The 18,992-nt window shown below is 38.3% G+C and overlaps 2 protein-coding genes across 3 annotated transcripts; both read left to right on the forward strand.

The window, feature by feature from the left end:
* Window positions 1–360: 360 nt before the first annotated feature.
* Window positions 361–4,425, forward strand: LOC116257866 (uncharacterized). Its single transcript, XM_031634872.2, has 9 exons — window positions 361–833; window positions 1,050–1,212; window positions 1,758–1,958; window positions 2,062–2,307; window positions 3,019–3,169; window positions 3,246–3,314; window positions 3,504–3,672; window positions 3,754–4,092; window positions 4,285–4,425. Exons 1-9 carry the CDS (start codon window positions 494–496, stop codon window positions 4,401–4,403), a joined length of 1,797 nt encoding a protein of 598 aa, XP_031490732.1. The 5' UTR covers window positions 361–493; the 3' UTR covers window positions 4,404–4,425.
* Window positions 4,426–6,072: 1,647 nt separating this feature from the next.
* Window positions 6,073–17,069, forward strand: LOC116258068 (uncharacterized). 2 transcript variants are annotated; one of them, XM_031635154.2, is made up of 8 exons: window positions 6,073–6,257; window positions 9,559–9,676; window positions 10,821–11,068; window positions 12,557–12,676; window positions 12,800–12,956; window positions 13,729–13,868; window positions 14,022–14,057; window positions 16,037–17,069. In XM_031635154.2, exons 2-8 carry the CDS (start codon window positions 9,601–9,603, stop codon window positions 16,841–16,843), a joined length of 1,584 nt encoding a protein of 527 aa, XP_031491014.1. In that variant the 5' UTR covers window positions 6,073–6,257; window positions 9,559–9,600; the 3' UTR covers window positions 16,844–17,069. The 2 variants fall into 2 exon arrangements, with proteins under 2 accessions (XP_031491014.1, XP_031491015.1); XM_031635155.2 differs by lacking the exon at window positions 6,073–6,257 and adding an exon at window positions 6,259–6,393.
* Window positions 17,070–18,992: the final 1,923 nt, after the last annotated feature.

Consider the following 18,992-nt stretch of genomic DNA (forward strand, 5'->3'; position numbering starts at 1 on the left):
AAAAAGAACCATACTTTTGAGATATTCACGTATCACCCCCCATTTTTTTGAAAAGTATAAATCATGATTAAGTACGAAAAACAATTTACAAAGCACTGCTTGGAGTGTGCAGATTTTACCAATTAGCCCTCTTTAGTACGCTCTTGTAATCTTGTTATGTTTACCAGTCCTCCAAGTTAACCCAAGCTTAACCATAGTTACATGGTTTGGAAAATATCTCTAAAATTTTAAGCATTAGTCTGTAAAATTTGAAAAAAAAAGTTAAAGTTTAAATAGACCAAACTCTGTGCAGTTTTATGTAATTTTCTTAAGAACAGAATATCAGAAGTACGTAGAAATTTTAGATCGCGTCGAAGGCCAATCTGTCGGAATCTGGACAACTCTCTCTCTCTCTCTCTCTCTCTCTCTCTCACTCTGCTCTTGTCGGTAGGGCTTCGATTGCGGGATCCGTGGGTCTGAGGGCGGGCTTCTGTCTCCCAGCCGGAGGAGCGGAATGAGGCAACACGTCGGCAGGAAGAGACGGGCCTCCGGCGTCGGGTTCCGTCCCGTCGTGCTCATCTGCGCCATCTTCGCCGTCTCCAGCCTATGCATCATCTTCACGAGGCCGATCGACCGGGACGAGCCGGCGGGTCACCGAGAAACTCGTGTCGTTGTCGGCGAGGAGGAGAGGGGGGTTCTGCCGGAGAGCCCGCCGGAGACCGCCGCGGAGGCGGTGAAGGCGCAGCCATCATCATGCGCTACGGTGGAGGAGATGGGGAAGCAGTTCGAGAGCGGGTCGGGGAATGAGAGCCTGAGGGTTAGGAGGATGATCAGGGACCATTTTGCCCGAAACGGTAAGTGCGCGTTCTCTGCGTCATCCAGTTCCATGAAATCCGTGAACTCGACTGTTCGAGAATCAGATATCGATTTAGCTAAGTAATTCATTCCTTGATTTGAATTTTTTTCTGAGTGGTGTGAGAGTGTTCCCTTTTGCCATCGCGTTAAACGAGAGCGTAAGATGATGAAGCCTCAATGAACTATGGCGCTTAATTATCCATTGAATATGCCAGGAGCTGATAGAGTTCGAGATCTTCCTCCAGATAAATTCTGTAAGCATGGTTTTGTAATGGCGAAAGCATCAGAAGCTGGAATCGGAAACGAAATGTACAAGATATTGTCTGCTGCGGCACTGAGTTTGATGCTGAATCGGTCCTTGATCATCGGACAAACCAGGCATTTGGATCCTCTCTTCTAAACTGTGTGTTTTCCTTATCTGCCTATAAGCCACTCTTATTTATTTCGACAATCCTGCAGAACTTGATAAGTTTGTAGTACAACAATGGCGATCTTAAGTTTTCACGTTTACGTAGTTTAAACAACACCAACAAGCATCTGGTGCTAGTTAATATGTTCCCTGAAGGTTTTCCACATGAACCCCTCAAAATGTAGTTACCAGAGTGGCAGATTAAGCAGGAATCCTATTCCTAGAAACAAGGCGGTTGAGTGCATCGGATCCAGTTTTTTGGATCCCGATTATATTGTCATTTTCCTTTAGTTTAGGAATACATACCGGTTCTGAACCTATTTTCTTTATTTTTCGATAGTTATTTATATCGTTTTTGTAATATTTTACACGATCCAAGATGGTTCATCACGTCATTCTCTATTTGATTGTCTGATTTATTGCATCATATAAAATTTTGAAATCTATGCTTCCTGGTATTGGTTTCCCTTCTGCTTCTGACTTCTAATATGACCCTCCGCATTTGCATCTGCAGGGGTAAGTTCCCCTTCGGGGATTACATCACTTACACCAATCTTTCGTTTACTTTAAGAGAAGTCAAACATCTTTGGAGACAGAATAAATGTATTCTTAAACATCGAAGGCATCTAGTTATGAGAATTGATGATTTTGAGAATCCAGCATCTACAAATGTCCTCTGCAGCGACTGGAGAAGATGGAAGGAGCCCATAATATGGTTGGCCTTTGCTTCACCATTTTAATATGATCGAACATGTAAGGTTTTATATGCAGAGATTTGGCAAACAAGCTGAATTCTTTTCTAAATATTTATATGGCAGGTTTCAGGGTACCACAGATGCTGTTGGAGTTCAGTTTTTCTTGAAGAACGTACATTCTGATATGCAGAATGCAGCTGCTGTTCTTTTTGGAAAGACGGAGTACCTACAGGGCAGACCAAATGTGTTTGGAGAGTTGATGCGGGTTATTGTTTCTCCTTCACATGCTGTACAAGAAGCTGTTGGTTGGGTGCTTAACGGCAGAGATGAACCTGACATTTCAGTGCACATGCGCATGCTTGGGAGCAGGTACTAGAAAACTCACCATGCTTCTTTTATGCCTGAAGTTACCATCTAATTAAGGAAGGATAGTTCTGGAATTGGTGATTCAATAATTAGGCTCCAGAGTGATCTGAGATCCGTGCTGCTGTCAAAGTAGCATGAATCTCAGACCAAGAGTTGAATGCGAAAACCATGGATCTGTCATAATACCATTTCAAACATCTGCAGTTACTGTTTTTCTGTCTTTGTGATATGTTACTTTTTAATGAATGTTGAGGAACTAAACTTTGTGTTCATTTGTTTGCATATCACCCTATGTAATAAATTTCTTTCTTAGTTATTGCATGTCAGGAAAATTATACAACATTTTATAATGAGGGAAACACATTGTTTAGTTTATTGCATGGGATTATAGTTGTCTTTATCTCCATCTTTAATTTGATTGTTACTAGCTATTGAAAATGAGCATAAGATTCAGTTACTTGAACTTACTTCTGATAGCTAGGACGTAGTGAAAGCTTTCTACTGTGTTCTCCCTCTACATTCTAGAACTGCTCAGGGCTTTGTGGCCTCTGTCAGACAGTAGGCATGTTATGTACATTCATTATTAGCAATGAGAGGAAGTTTCTACTTTTTACTACAATAATGGTTTATGGTAAGTATAAAACAATACTATGGCAGAAGAAAAGTTTCTAGTATTCCTACAGTTTTCAAGATCAAGTCTTCTGATTTTTCCAGACCTGTAAGGGCAATTCAGGCATCCTTGCTCTGCATAAGGAAGGCCTTGCAGAGGTATCAGCATCATATTGTGAAGCCTAGAGTGGCATTGGTCTCAGATACACCTTCGGTTGTCGAGGAGATCAAGCAAAGCTTGAACGAGTATGCAGAGGTTTGCTGATGTTTCAGCGCATATTTTTGCTATTTGTAATATAGTGCGTGATAATGCTGACTCTGTTTTTGTATAGGTCATTCATTTTGATTACAAAATGTTCAAGGGAAATATTACCAGTGGCATCATTGAGCCAGCAGGCCAGGTATGATATGTGGATGTCCTTTTTTGATTTTTGCAATAATCTAACCTATTTGGTGCTTCCCATTCATCAATAGAACATCAGCGGAATGCACATTTTGCAGTTCCTGCGAGGAACCGTAGGATCACTTGTTTTCTGTTCTTCATAGATGTGAGACAGAGTAAAAAACTTATCCTAATTACTTTGTTTCAGCTCTTAGAGTTCAGACGAAAAGATTGGGGTCCAATGCCCAGATGGGTCGCATTTGTGGACTTCTTTCTGGCATCCCGGGCAAAGTATGCTGTCGTAGCTGGTGCACATAGACGGGTTGCAACAACATATGCACAATTGCTTTCAGCATTTGCTGCAGCGCAATGGCTTGGTACATACTGTATACTCAAATTCTCTCTCCTTTGCAGAGGTACATCTAGGATCTTTAGTAATATTCAGAATTCTGTTGCAGATGATGCTGTCTCTGCAGACCCTAGCTTTTCATTCTTCAGCAGCTTCCACAGCAACCTTTTGGCTGGTGGCTTGGCAGATCAAGTAGGCTGGGGCCACGCATGGAACAGATTTGCAGGCCCCAAAAGTTGTCGTAACCAGACTCGCCAGTGTGCTTTCACGCCTCTTCTCCCGTCTGCCTGGTGGGATGCTCCTTGGCAGTCGCCCATTTCACGGGACGTTCGGAGGTTACAAACATATGGTGTTCACTTGACAGATTCAGGCAAAGTCGATGAGGGCCAGCTCTTGTCTTTCTGTAGATCTAGAAAAGATACTGTAAAGGTGGTCTCCTTCACAAACTGTAAGAATTCCAAGTGCACTTGAGCCACCCTCAATATTTGTTTGTTGTTTTATTATTCATATTTTTTTTCTTCTAGTCAATATTTCATTATTTGGTTCACAAAAATTCTGAATACTAACTGTTGTATTGGTTGCATATTACAAAAGAATAGCATTCTGAAAATTTTGGTGCTTCTGTTCATCGCCTTTGTAGTTTGTACTTCTCTGTCGGATCACTGCTGTGAGCTGCTGCAGCTCCCTCCCTCCCTCAGGAAGCAAATGAGTAGGATTTTTGGTACGAGTTTCTGTCATTTTTTGGCTGCATTGGATTGAATTCTAACCCAAATTTCTATGTGTTTGTTAATTTAGACTGTAAGTTGATTTTTTTTCGCTGAACTATGTGAGCACGAGCAAGACTGGAGATAAATAGACTCGAACTGCTGACATCTCCAACATGAGGCTGGTATAGATGCCAATGATATATAATAACTGCTCCTTCACTCACAACTTCGTATTTTCTAGAGAGCAACTTCTCTTAAAATAAAAGCAGCGGCGGAGCTAAAAAATTGTAGGTAAGAAGTAGTAGTTTAAAAAATTTAAAATTTTAAAGGAGCACCCATATGTAAATGAATGAAATTCCCTTGAAATATCAATGCAGAAACATGATTTTGTTTGTTTGTTTGTGTTGGCAATTGACCACACAGTATCCATACCTGCCTCAGTCCCGCAATAAAAGGTGCTGGTTTTAAGAACGAGTGGTTGCGAACCAATAAGCGGACAATTAATGTTCTTTGCATATGGAACAAGATACATTTAAGGATAATTATGTCTAATAAAGAAAACGGGGAACAAACCCATGTTTATTTGGGTTAAGACTCAAAAGGTCATTAACGTTCCAACTTAACAATGGCTTCAGATCTAAAACTTTTACAAAATCTAATTTGCATCTTTTATGACCTCTTGTTTTGATTGGTATCATGAACCAAGCAAATTGGATTTGGCGCCAGGATATTTATTAAACCGGATCACTTATTGAGTTTTTTTAATTACTTAAAAGCATTCATTTTCACAAAAAAAGATTTAGAATCACAATGCCACATATTTATTAGCTAAGCTTAGCTTCCAAAATCTAAGTTTGCAAGAAACAAATACCCAAAAAGGAACGTAGCATAGCTGGTCGGACCAATGAACTCTAGGGTAGGCAGGACCGGAAAGGAGGTAGTTCCGACCTCTCATTGAATTGTTAACCAAATAGCCCATGTTTCCAATAATCAAAGACACAACATGAGTTCTCCCAATAGCGGATTACAAATGCACCCACTTTCAAAACAACCCATGAAAATGCAAAAGCTTTGGTAAGATAACCAAATTCAAAGTAAGCTACACTCACAAAACCTTATTCTATATTTTTAGGACTTGTCTTGTGAAATGCTTATGCAGATGGAGCTTACATGCTTAGAAACATACAAACCCATATAAAGATCATGCATTTTGAACATATAAGATGAGTTTTATAAACCTCCCAAACAAAAACAACCATTAATCTTAAAACCTTACAAATTCTTGTTGCACACTTGAAAAACTCTCTCTCTCTCTCTCTCTCTCTCTCTCTCTCTCTATATATATATATATATATATATATATATATATATATATATATGTATTTGTAAAGTTTAAAGTAGAACAGGGAAGAAAAAGTTTTTGTAAAATTTATAAAGTGAAATAAATTCGGGAAAAGTTTCCTAGTAACTATGCTGTAAACCAAGCCATGTCTAGACAGAAGCAGTCAAGTAGAGGTCCACTTAAAAAGAATTGTCCTTTCGAGGCAAAAAAAAATCCCTTTTTTTAAATAAATATGAAGCTACAAAAAATTGGTGTTTTTATCGGATAATATCGAGTTAAGGGGAAGGCATTTTCAAAGAGACATACACGCGCGATAGATTTCCGGTATTTTGGAACCAAGGGAAGCCCATTTTAAAGTTGGTGCCTGCGAATTGATAGACAGAGAGAGAGAGAGAGACTCGTGTCGGAGCTCTTAGATCCGGTGGTTAGAGAGAGAGAGAGAGAGAGAGAGAGAGAGAGAGAGAGAGCAAATCCCTCGTTTAGCCTGGTTTCTCTCTCACTATCGCCGTGTATAGACAGAAATAATGGAGGGCGAAGAGTCCTCCGCCATTGCCTATTGAAGAGGTAGGGATAATATTCTCTTATTTGACTCCATGTCCTTCTCGACTCTCTTCTCTTAAGCGAAATTCACATAGGATGGAGGGATGCCATGGTCGAAGAAGTTGTTTTACTTTTGTGAGGGGGTGGCCGGTGGGCGTGGGTATGTGCTTGCTTCGCATGACGATTTGTATTGGCCAGTTCGTTTGTTCGAGGGATTTATCTGGGTTATGTTTTAGTTGCTTCTAGGGATTTGCCTGATACATCGTCTTCTAGTTTCTATCCGTGTTGTTTGGGATGAATTGCTGTACCGGTGTTGGTTGTCGTTCATTGTTTGCGTTTTCTTTTCTGAATGGCGGCCGTTGGTAGTCATGCTTCTTGTTGTTTTTCTCTCTCTGAACGAGTTGTAATGCTGCTTGCATTGGAATGAGTTGTGAAGCTCGATTTTTTTTTTTGTTTTTTACTTGAAGTTCAGTTCGTGACTTTGAGAGGTGATGCGTTCCGTTCATGCATGTGTTCCTGCCAATTCTGTTGCAAAATTTTTTTGGTATACCAGTTTGGTCTGTTCTGTGTCATAAAAAGTTCAAAGAAATGTGATACAATTGATTGATGGATGGCTGGTGGTTGAGATCTCATTGGAGCTTATAGATGGACTAACTTACAGTCTTATTACTTAGCCTGCTCAAATGGCGGGAGAAAATTAGCCCAACTGGGAATGGATTTAGTTCAGGCTTCGAATATTCAGCTAAACATCATGATGGTCGAGCCATCCACTGATTTTTCCAGTTTTTTTAACTTGGCCGTAACTGCCGTTTCAAGGGGAAATGAAAAAGAAACCTGAAAAAAATGGAGGAATAACTATAGTATATCAACGTGGCATAACATAGGATTGTGCCGTCTTTCTGAACAAGTAATTTCTCCGCAGAACCCTAATATTTCTGCATAAACGGGGATCTGTCCCTTTCTCTTTTATTTAGATGCCAACAAGGATAGAAGCTATGTAGAAATTCATTTGTGGGTTTCTACATGGGAAGTCAATTTGCACTCGTTCTTGGTTTGAAAACATGTGTCTCACTCTCATGTGGTTTTCAACAGAATTATGTAGGCACTACTACTCGTAACTTGTGCACTGGGTTTCATGTCTGGCTTAATTATTAATCTCCACTCCCAGTGAGAAAATGGAAGAAGAGAGGAAAAAAATGAGAATGAAAGAAGGGAAGAAAAATGAAACTAAGTCATATGATTCTAAAATCATATTGAGATTGAATACTTGGTAATGTTTTTATAGTTTTATTAATGAAATCATTGAAATGTTATCATTCAGTTTTTGCCTTTTAAGTTGGTTGTTTTCTTATTCCCTTTTTTTAGGTTCCAATAAGGATTTGTAGCATATTTTGCAGCACATACTTTTCTCGAGATTTAATGTGTGGGAACTATGTATTTACATACTACATACCATTTGTTAATTTTTAGGGGAATGCAACTTGGGATGTACTTGCATGTGGATTTTCTTTTTTTTTTTTTTTAGGTTGGGGCTATAATTAGTTTCTCTATCATGTGGACGCTCATGGCAGATTTTACCAAAGGATACAAGATCTATGCATTGAGTTGTGGGTTGGCTTACAAATTTAATATGGGCTATAAGTGAACAAGTGTAAGGGGGAGATGAATATGTAAATCTAGGTGGGATATTTCCACGAAAACATAGTTATTTTATGTAATGACTAATTCGATTTTGGTCTTCATTTCTTTTCCCTATTGGATTTCCAAATAACAACAAAGAGGGCCAGAGCTAGCATCTGCTGGCATACAAACACCTGATATTGCAACTGAGTTGTGGTTTTTAAACAAAGATTTAAGGCATGTACAGTAATATCTGCCAGCCATGTAGTAAACATAGTATGTAAATCTGGTGTTATGTAGTATCGACTATCGAGTGCAAAGAAGCAGTTAGGGTGGGATTATATGATCATTTGAATTAAGAAGGATCTCAGTGTCAGATCATGCACAAAGGCTCGGTAATTTCTTTTCTTTATGTAAGTGCATTCTCTGCTGTAGCAGTGCACCTGGATAGCTACTTTAAGTGCTCAAACAATGTCAAAAATTTAAGCTAACTTGATCTGTTGGTTTATTGGTTAAAATGGATGTGAAGAAGCCTGATAGTATTGATTAGTAGTCAATGAAGTTTCTCTTGTTCCAGGCAACTACTGCATTGCTGTTCAAACTGGGCTAGGAGACCCTTTTCATGTCCACTAAATAGGTTATACCACTCAGATTGGCTTGCACATATCAGGCTGTAATTACAAGCCCTTTTGTTCAATAAAGTTTTATCTCTGATTGGCTTGCGTCTATCAGGCTGCAATTTATGAGTCCCTTCATTTTGTAATGGTTGGATTTGCTCTATCTGATCCATCAACAACTTAAAAATTGGAGCATTTCACTAGGTAGATGGGAATGCAAAGAAGGATAATCCCCATGAGGCAGGATATAAATGGGGCAGCATTGGTTAATTCCTCCCTATCAAAACTGAGTAAGGCTATTTGCTCGACTTGCCCAACTGCAGGCTGTAAAGGATTCGTTTGTCCACCATCTCACAATCAGGGCCACCTTGCCGCCTCTCTCTTTCTGCCACCTTTTAGAGACGGAAACTGCATTGGCTGTTTTCCTTTTATAAAGTTCCATTAGAAAAGGAAACAATATATTTTTCTTTCCACTATTTTTTTAACTTCTTACTACTTTCCCAATCATAACACAGAATCTCCACCATTCCCTCGAGTAGTAACTTCTTTTTTATGCATGGTGTCTTTTGCAGTCCACAGGCCATTAAGATATGATCACAAATATGAGAACTGCCTCGGCAGCTATTATTATTTTTAGTTCTGAAAGATATTTAAGAATCAATCTGGTCAAAGAACTTTCGGCTACAGTGTGACAATTCATTCAAGTAGTCAGTTTGAGCTTTTCCATTCACAACATGCTAAACTGTTTCAGAAAGTTATGTAACTTATTTTTCCAACTTTTTATGTTTTATGGAAATTGAATAGGTTATATGCCAAGGTGGCTTCCATAGGAAACTTATCCTCACCAAGAAGTTCACCTTTTTCACTTGGGAATTGTGAAACCTTTCTTCTATGAAACTATGCTTTGTGCCTTAGAAAGGGTTCCTGATAGAGAATCAAACATCATAAAGAAGCACTTTGTTGGCCTGTTTATTCAAGTGGTGCTATTTGCAGAAAGGATTTTTCTATCATTATCGTTGTTGCAATATGTGGTTTGTATTTTGGAGAATTTCTAAAATTGTATGCTAAAAAATTTTCACTTTTTGTAGGTTTTGATTCTTGTAAGTGTGCATACTTAGCAGCTTGGAGCAATGAACAGCACATTTAATGGCCAGATTTTGGTTGAGAAGCTTGCAAAGCTTAACAATTCACAGCAGAGTATAGAGAGTATCCTTCTAATTATGATTCTTGTCATGCTTTGAGTTCACATTATTTTGCTGATGCTAATTGTTATAGTTAAACTTTCAATTGTCAGAGAGATTTTATTCTTCACATTCTAAGTGAATGTGCTCGAAAGAACTTGATCTTTGAGCTATACTGGAATTTAGTTTGCAACACTTCAAGGTCTTGTAAAGAATATGATCCAAAGCTGAGAAGCATCAACTCCATTTGTGAATGAATGTTTCTTCTCAAACACTAGAACCTTGAAGTTAATATCAAGTGCCACCAGAAAGATGCTGAATTTTGATTGCCGCCTGAGATTTTTGTAAAGGAATTTGTTAGTAGGTGCAATTGCAAACTAAGAGAAACAACAATATCTCAAATAAAAGTAATAAGAACTTTGCACACCCAGCATGTTCTGTAATATGAAAGACATAAACACCTTTAATGACTTGTACATAAATATAATAGGGAACTTGTATGACTTCTAAACTGAACCATAGTCACAGGAAAGCATTTTTTTTTTCGGAAAAAAAGTGAAAATTAAGTCAGCCAGAAAAAAACAGCAAAAAAGCTGTTTTTTTAAAAGGACGCTAAAAAAAACACATTTTTTTTTTGTGCTTTTCCCTTTCTTCATTTTAGGCATTTTTTCATGTTTTTTAATGCCAGATTGCCTGTTTCCATTTTCTAATTTTTATTTGTTGCTTATATATTTTTTGTTATTTTATTAATTTCCCATTTATTTTATTTTCCCTAATATTTAGGATTTAATTTTTTTTTAAAATTTACTGTATTTTCCCTGTATTTTCTGGTTTTTTTCATTCTCGCCTAATTATACTTGAGAAAATTCTTACTATTTAGAACCCGAAAACTATATTTGTGACTGTGCTTTTAACTAGCATTGTCTCTGTAGTTTGGAGATGAAGGGGGTGGGTTGGCGGCAAACCACTTACACTTGCCTAATATATTACCACAAACCCAACTTTTATGTTGAAATGCTTTTCTTTCTTTGGTGGTTTCTATCTCGAGATTCTGGAAGCTTATTGGTTAATGGTTAACATGTTTTACTAATATGGCAAGAAAGGCTTTTGGATTTAGCATGCAAATATTTACTGTTATGTGCCTGTAATCCTTAAAAAGTTAAACCTAGCTTTGTCTCATTGGTGTATCTTTCATAGAAGGAATGCAAAACAAGTTGTGGAAACATGGGATAGACAATTTCATTGTTCACCAAGGGAGCAGAGGGTGTCTTTTTTGTATCTTGCAAATGATATTCTCCAGAACAGTAGGCGAAGGGGCTTAGAATTTGTGACTGAGTTCTGGAAGGTTCTTCCAGGTGCTCTTAATGATGCACTTGAAAATGGAGATGAGTTCTCAAGAAATGCTACAATGCGACTGGTATGTGGTTCTTAAAGCCTTTCTCTTTTCTCTTTTCTCTTTTCTCTTTTTTCTGTTCCTTATCTCAACCTCTTCTTTTGTAGTACTATTTGACGTGAAATAAACTGCATATGTTTCCTAATTTTACTTATTATATGGATGAATTTTGCGAAAATTCTGGTTATAAATGCTCTTTTAATAAGTTAATGTAAGCTTTTTACTTTTCTCTCTTCTCTCTTCCTCACCTCAACCTCTTCTTTTCGTAGTACTATTTACCATGAGATAAACTGCTATGTTTCCCTAATTTAAAATTTTAAATTATTATATGCATATATTTTGCGAAAATTCTTGTTAGAAATGCTCTTTTAATAGCTTAAGTTTCTTTTTATGATGTTTGAGGACCAGAGTTGGATTTACTGCCTTTTTTGGCTGACTGTGTCTGTTCATTGTATTCCTTTTCTTTTTGGAGAATTTTCCCTGCCACCTCAAGTACATTAACCTCATCCTGTATTACTATTATGTCTTCACTGTACATGTGTATATATATAAGCACACACACACAGAGAGTTAGGAGTTTAAGATCTGGCTGTCCGATATGGATAGCTGCCCATGTTGGTCCGATGTGTCTTTTGCTGATGCTGGTTTTTTTTTTTTTTTTTTCAAAAATTCGACCTGATAGATGAGGTTGGAGTGTCTGAACCTATATGCTTGAATAAAAGTTGTGGAAACCTGATATGCAGATATGATTTGTGACCCCCATATTTTGGAACCGTGGATGAATATAAAAATGCTGATTTTGATCCTTTATAAAATCCAATCCACACATCCACTTTTTATGTTTTTTTTTTTAAATGAGTTGGACATCACGAATCCATCCATATGGGTGAATTTCAAACAGCAGCTGAAAAGTGGTTGATGGTGGTTAAATAAGTGGACAACCATCAATGGCCCTTCAGCTTGTGCCACTGATGACTGTTTTTAAAAAATTCGACTTCATAGATGAGGGCAGTATGTCCAATTCTATATGCCTGAAAGTAAAATTGTTGAAATCTGATGAGTGCATATGATATGACCCCTCCAATTACAATCAGTATAAAATTGTTGATTTTATCCCTCATAAAATCATTGATCTACACATTCATTTTCACCATTTTCTTATGCATATAGATTTGGACATTTTGCACCCATTTGCATTGTTGGATTTGACAAACCAGCAAGAAAATGGCCACAGCAGCAGATGATTGATTCACACATACAGGGGGAGGGGGAGAGAGAGAGAGAGAGAGATGCGTTTGTGTATATGAATGTCTTTCCACCATTCCCTGTGTTTCTGTTACCACAATAATTTTCTTGAGGCAAGTAGGCGTTCATCAATTAATGTTAGTTATCTTCATATTCTCTTATTAGCTTATGCTTGTAAATCATATTCAGTGTTTAAGCTGTTTATTTGTCCTCTTTATTGATTTGGTTAGAAACTTAGAACTATGACATATTTTGTTTCCTCTCTAGATTGACATATGGGAAGAAAGGAAGGTTTTCGGCTTGCGGCCACAAACTCTTAGGGAAGAGTTTTTGGGAAAAAATGCAGGAAGCTCTGGAAGAAATGGAAGATCCTCTAGTTTCAAAGCAGTAAGGATTCCTAGAGCACATATTTCAGCTTTTAGTTATGCTATTTATTTTCCCTACAGAATGATACTGATGGCCTTCAAATCTTGGTTCACAATGTGTTCTTTTCCCTTATTGGTAAACCAGAAACCCACTGTAGGAGATGGTCTAGAGAAGATAATTTCGAGTTATGGAGCTGTCTATGATGGCCCTGTTCACGAGGACACTTTGTTCAGCAAGTGCAGAACTGTTATTAGTTATCTTGAGAAAGTCGAGAAGGAGATGGCCAATGATCGTGCATCGGGTAAATACATAAGATTCCCGTATTGCTTAATCTGCTACTCTTGATTGCCTGCCAGATGTTTTTTTTTCGACTTCAAAACTTTAAGGTTTCTTTTGAACAGTAGATGGTAACATGCAGGTCAAACACTATACATGGAAGTCATTTTATGTTTTTTGTTTTTTTAAAAAAATGGTTCCTGAGGAAACCACATCCGCGCTAGAGACTTTGTCACTCTCCCAGCTGTGTAAAACCCCAAGGGTAGTGCCCCTGCCCCCAGGGCCGAACATGTGGTGCATATGGGGGCAAACTTAGAAATCATATGCACAAAACTACAAAGTTAATAAGCCTTTTTTGAGCTGTGCTTCGACCAGCCTTTCTTGTTCCTCTATGCTTATGCTTTTCAAAGCCTTGCTATATGAGTTGTTATCCCCTTCATGCTTTTTCTGATTGTCCTGGATGGAAAGAATGTGTTTGAGGCTATTTTGCTTGAGTTTCTTGTATAGTAAATAATTAAGCTATACTTCGCTGAAGAAAGTTCAGTAAGCAAGAGATACACATATTTTTTGTACTTCAGGCTCATTCTTTTATCTATCTTGTCTGTCTTTGAGGTCGTGGATGATACTTCCTAGCTGATGCTTGGCTTGGATGTTTGGTCTGGAAATCACTCGTCTTCTATTCATTGGGATATCTTTGTGACTTCTTCATGAGTTGATCTTCATTCGTGCTATTTCCTTAATTGTCTATCACCAATTCATGGCCAGACAGTGAATGAAAAATATCCTCTCAATTGCAGGAAAACTTAATGAGTCCAGCTTGGCTGAGGAACTTCAAGGGCAGAAGGTTGTACTAAAGGAATGCATTGAACAACTAGGAGCAGCTGAGTCATCAAGAACAGCACTTGTCTCTCATTTGAAGGAGGCATTGAGGGAAGAGGTTGGTGATGTTTACATCTCAAGTCTCAAGGTTCTTTTATGGACAAGTAGTACCAGTCTAGCTACCTATTATAGGAATTCTATTTTTTTTCCTGTACCCCATTCCTCTTGGATGTTCAATGTTCACTGATATGATTGCTCGTCTCTTTTGCAGGAAACCAAACTTGATCAAGTTCGAGACCAACTTAAGGTAAATCTTGTAGGTTACAAGTTGGCATCTTAAAGCACTTTGTGATTCTTAACATCTTGAGATGAACTCTAGCTCATTAACACTTTTGCTCTGCATGTGTTTTCTTGGACGCTTGCTGAGTTCAATGGAAGTTGGAACTTGTCATGCATGTATAATGTACATTCTGTCCATAAATATATTGAGTACATGAATAAAGTAACAAATACACCCATATATTCATGGCTATCACTAGAGGAAATGCAGACACATCTCTGATCTGCACATACAAAATTTCTGGCCAATGTATGATGATAAGAAAAACTGGGTAGCATGTTTAACTCTATCAACATCTGCTATCTATGATAAGTTTTGCTTATTGTGGGGGGAATGTGAGATTTGATACCTGTGTTGGAGGCTGCAGAAATAAAGGTAAACCAAGGTAGGATTTACCATCAAGCCCTCCATATATAAAAAGACAGGTATCAACTCTTAGGTGTCTACTTTGTAAAAAGAAGATGGGTTGGTGTTCAGCATGGAGGAGAATGGGCAAATGGACAAGTATTTGCTCTACGCCTCTACCGTTGCTGGTCATATTTAATCCTATCGATTTAGATGATCTAATATAGGCAGACACTCCTTTGTGGATTGAAGAAATATACATGTTGCAGATCTCAATTATTGGTTTTGGTAGCTGTTCTGATCTTAGTTGCAACATGGGTATCTGGTCCAGTTGTTAATGTCATCACAAGGTGCAAAATGATAAGCAACTTGAAGATGATAAATATTGATGTTTGTCAGAGTTGTGCGACTCCTAATTTCTATTCAACAATTACCTGTAGCCGTGGAATCATGGTAATAGTGTCCAACCTTCTTATATTGAGATAAGGATTGGATTTCTTCAGTGGAGGAGGCACCTAACTTGTGCTCCTTCGCTATATATTTTTTTCAAGTCAGTATCAATAAAGTCACATATGATCCCATGCTATTGGGAATCTAAATGTTCCAATGTTTGAACTCGTAATTTGTGGATAATTGTGTCTGTTCCTTTAACATGGTTTACAATTTACATTATAAATTGGTAAAACATACGTGGCTATTGCATGCCAACTGATAAATTTGATAGCCTCGAAGTTCTTAAGACATTGCTCTTACAAATCTGCTTTGGTTCTTATTGCCCGTAAGCTTCTTATTGATATTATAAATTTTCTGCTTGTATGTCCATATGGCAATTTTCCAGGTGAAGTAAACTGTATATATCTTCTATGTTCCGATGTCTACAATATATTGTGCATGCTATTACTTGCGACGGGTCTTTATGCTTGTGAAGTATTGGTCATATGCAAATGCGAGCCAGAAAAAAGTTCAAGTAGGCTCTATTAATATTTTGGACAAATTTAGGAGGATCCTGTTTATGTTTTTTTAATACATTTCCAAAGACATTTTAAAGAAATTAATCAAAAAATTCAAAAGAACTGGCAAGCCTTGTGCATGGTGTCGGTAGAAAAAGATTACAAGACATGTAGCTGCTCCTCTGACCATATGGATCGCATTTTCTGACCTTTGTGTTCGAGCATTCAAATTACAAACGCATTACATTTTGATCACTGGCAAGCCTTGTGCATGGTGTTGGTAGAAAAAGATTATTTGGCCCGTAATACCTGGAGTATCTATTTAAGGTCGAAACTAACCTACGGGCTGGTTACCTTAGTACTGGGAACCCAGTGAAGGGTTTGAATAGAGTTCTGTTAAGGAAATTAGTAGTGCATTTGCATTAACTTACCATGTGAAATTGAATTTAGATTCTAAAGCAAAGTGATCAATGGCCTTTAGTTTCCTTTCCCAGAAGGCAGGAAAGGTTTGAAAAAAAATTCATTGAATAATTAATCATCTTTCAAGCCTCGTAGACTGATGTTCTGGCACGCACATCACAAAGAACAGTATATATTTCTTGGAATTTTTTTCTATTCCATTTGCTCATGTTGTTGCTGTTTTTTGTCCAGACAGCTAAGTGTCGATTTGATCAAGCAAGCAGCATCTGCCAGCAGCTAGTGAATGGTGACAGCGGACACTTGCCATTAGAACAGACACCCAAGCAAGTACCTGCTTTTTCTGGCACAGCTCCAGCGATGGGGCCTGTGGCAAGCTGTGGAGACGGAGAACACACAGCCCCTGTAATGCAAACAGGACCATCCACAGAGGGCATTGTTCCAGTTGATGATGATAGTCGGAAAACAGCAGCAGCAGTCGCCGCTAGACTTGCGTCATCAACATCTTCAGCTCAGATGCTGACATACGTCCTTTCTTTGGCATCAGAGGGAGTGATTGGTAATCCAGTGGCTGAGGGTTCCACAGACCAACCATCTGAAAAGAAGCCCAAACTTGAGAATGGCTTATCCCCATCTTATGTTCCTCTGCCATCACAGCCACCACCACCACCATTTCCGCATCCTGATTCGTTGCACCACAAGGTGCCAAGCATGTCCCAAGTTGCTCTTTCTTCTCCACCATCTCGTACTGGTGGTGCCATGCTTGCTGCACCTCCATTACCTCCTACACCACCTCCGCTTCAGCCACCTCCACCACCAACCCAATTTGTACAGCCGGCTGGAACCATGACAGGGTTGTCCTACAACCATGGAAATTCATCTTTGCAACCTCCTCTACCTGGATATCCAATGGCACCTGTACCTGTCTCAGGCTTGGCCTCCTATCCTCCGCCTAATCCTTACCAGAATTTTCATGCATCCGAAAGTGGCTTCTATAACCAGCCACCACTACCTGCAGGTCCACCTATCTCTCGACAGTAGAAGCAAATGTTGAAGCCATTCTACAGATTAATTTACAGCATAGAGAGGTCACTTCTAGTATTTGGTGTTGAATACCATGTTTCATGAACATGATACTTCTTAACTTTCCTGACCTTTCACAACCGTGTCTCTTGTATATCAGATTATGAGCTTCGTGCTATGTATGTAGAATTGATTTGTTTAGGAGTTCATACAGTTGGTGCTATTCAAATCCAGCTTCTTGTTATATTTGCAGAACTTGGTGGAGATGATGGATTCCTTTTCGCAAAGTGCTGCATAATTTAGGTCTGAACATTTGATCCCACATGAAATTTTTCCATGGAATGAATGGAGCTACCTGATGGTATGATACTCAAACCAACCTCCTTACTCGCAATCTTCTGAACAAACTTTTAACCCGATAACATATCTGTTCATGTTCATGTACATGGCAGTGGACGTTCCATATAATATGCTCTCTGTGATGGGGGCACCGAGTCTTTTGGTATCTATTAGATTTCGATTCATGAGATGTATGTTTACCATCTCCTGATCTGCTTAATTATCAAGTTAAAGCCCTCGAGTGCTCCTTCTTGCCCACAAAAAAAATCTTCTTTTGCTTTTACCTTTTGAAGAGAAGAGTGCACACTCCAGGTATTGAACTTCAGACTTTCTTTCAGTTTTCAAGTTTTAAGCCAACCCTTCTAGCCTGTTCCTGCTATTAGTCACCAGCGGATGTAATGCATTTTGGAATTGCTGGCCGGAGGTCCTCGAAGGCAAAGTGCCCTGGATGTGCTAATGAGCTAACAGGGCCGCCGCTTCCGTGAGCGGCTGTATATCATAGAATATGTCCACAGTTGGATTGTTTTAGGATTCATCTGGAGCCGAAATGGATCTAAAATATGCAACAAGGGTCAGATAATCAACCAACCTAACCATAGTTTATGGGATTTGGTTTTCTGAGCTTGACTGTGGTTTCAAGACTCATACTTTCCTTATCTTGCCTACCCACTTCCAAGGATTTGAATGACAAGTTCCCTGGACTGTAATTTTGCAGTGGCAACCTTGATCACATCTGTAGATCTGAAAAATCCTTATAAGTTGTTGCTCCACATCATCTTCAGGCTTTCTTCTTTTAGGTACAATAAACTTCCAAGTATTGACATGTAATACTTATTTAAGGGAGTTGGTAAGAGCAAAAAGCCTTGCATGTTTTACTCAATGTTTTCTTTTCTTACTGAAATTTCTGAACCCTTTAAACCCAAAGAAGGAAAATCTTTTCTAGTCAAAGGATAAGAACAAAAGAGAAGCTGCTTATCTTTTGCCATGGTCTGGAAGGAGGAGAGCAAAACCCTTTTTGAAGATACAGCCAAGAGGTAGGCCCTTAAATGGAAATTTCATTTGAGAAAAAACAAACAATGCTTGAATTTTAGGTGTCCAATTGGCGCCCGTTAAATTCATCCTTGCTTTGTAAAAGAAAGTTACTTTTTTAAAATTTTTTATTTCATATTGTTCTTAATAATTTTTTAAACTACTCGAGAACTGTCTTTGAGTAGAAGAGAAACAGCATGAGAAAAGATCTGCCAAGAACGCATGCAGAGAGAGATGGTTCGGGCATTGATTGGGAAGAATCGAGGGCAGAGAGGAGAGAGAGGGGTCATTATTTCCTCTTCACAATGGCTTGTTTCCTAGTCCCACACCACAAAGTAGAGATAGAGAGAGAAGATAAGGGAAAAAGAAAAAAGAGAGTTTCAAGAAGTTCACACAAAAGACAGCATGCCTTGATTTTTGGCCTTCCTTAGGATGCAAAATTATGGCCACTTTTAGAAATTGCCACCTTTTGTCTTCGCATTACATCATGACTAACTTGCTTCTCTCTCTCTCTCTCTCTTATATATATATATATATATATATATATATATATATATATATATATATATATATATATAAAATATTTTCTTTTTAAGTAGGGAAGTGAACAGTTTTGGTCCACTTACCAAGTTGGATTTACTTGGATCTTATGTCATTGGATTTGTAATCAAACTTAAGTTCAAATCTAGCAGCAAAAAAGAACTGATATTCATATGTAGATGCATCAAATCTAATTACAAAACTACATGCCCACTTCAAATCTCGTATGAGTGATCCAACAGATATAAAATTGAATCGT

Source organism: Nymphaea colorata, chromosome 7 (assembly GCF_008831285.2).
Source record: "Nymphaea colorata isolate Beijing-Zhang1983 chromosome 7, ASM883128v2, whole genome shotgun sequence".
Classification (NCBI taxonomy): Eukaryota; Viridiplantae; Streptophyta; class Magnoliopsida; order Nymphaeales; family Nymphaeaceae; genus Nymphaea; species Nymphaea colorata.

Bases quoted from the DNA above. Each gene is read 5' to 3' on its own strand.
- LOC116257866 (XM_031634872.2), top strand. From the start codon at position 494: ATGAGGCAACACGTCGGCAGGAAGAGACGGGCCTCCGGCGTCGGGTTC. The intron at 1,213-1,757 runs GCATTTGGATCC...TTGCATCTGCAG, and splicing joins TTGATCATCGGACAAACCAG to GGGTAAGTTCCCCTTCGGGG. The intron at 3,170-3,245 runs GTTTGCTGATGT...GTTTTTGTATAG, and splicing joins GCTTGAACGAGTATGCAGAG to GTCATTCATTTTGATTACAA.
- LOC116258068 (XM_031635154.2), top strand. From the start codon at position 9,601: ATGAACAGCACATTTAATGGCCAGATTTTGGTTGAGAAGCTTGCAAAG. The intron at 9,677-10,820 runs GTATCCTTCTAA...AGTTAAACCTAG, and splicing joins TTCACAGCAGAGTATAGAGA to CTTTGTCTCATTGGTGTATC. The intron at 12,677-12,799 runs GTAAGGATTCCT...TTGGTAAACCAG, and splicing joins GATCCTCTAGTTTCAAAGCA to AAACCCACTGTAGGAGATGG.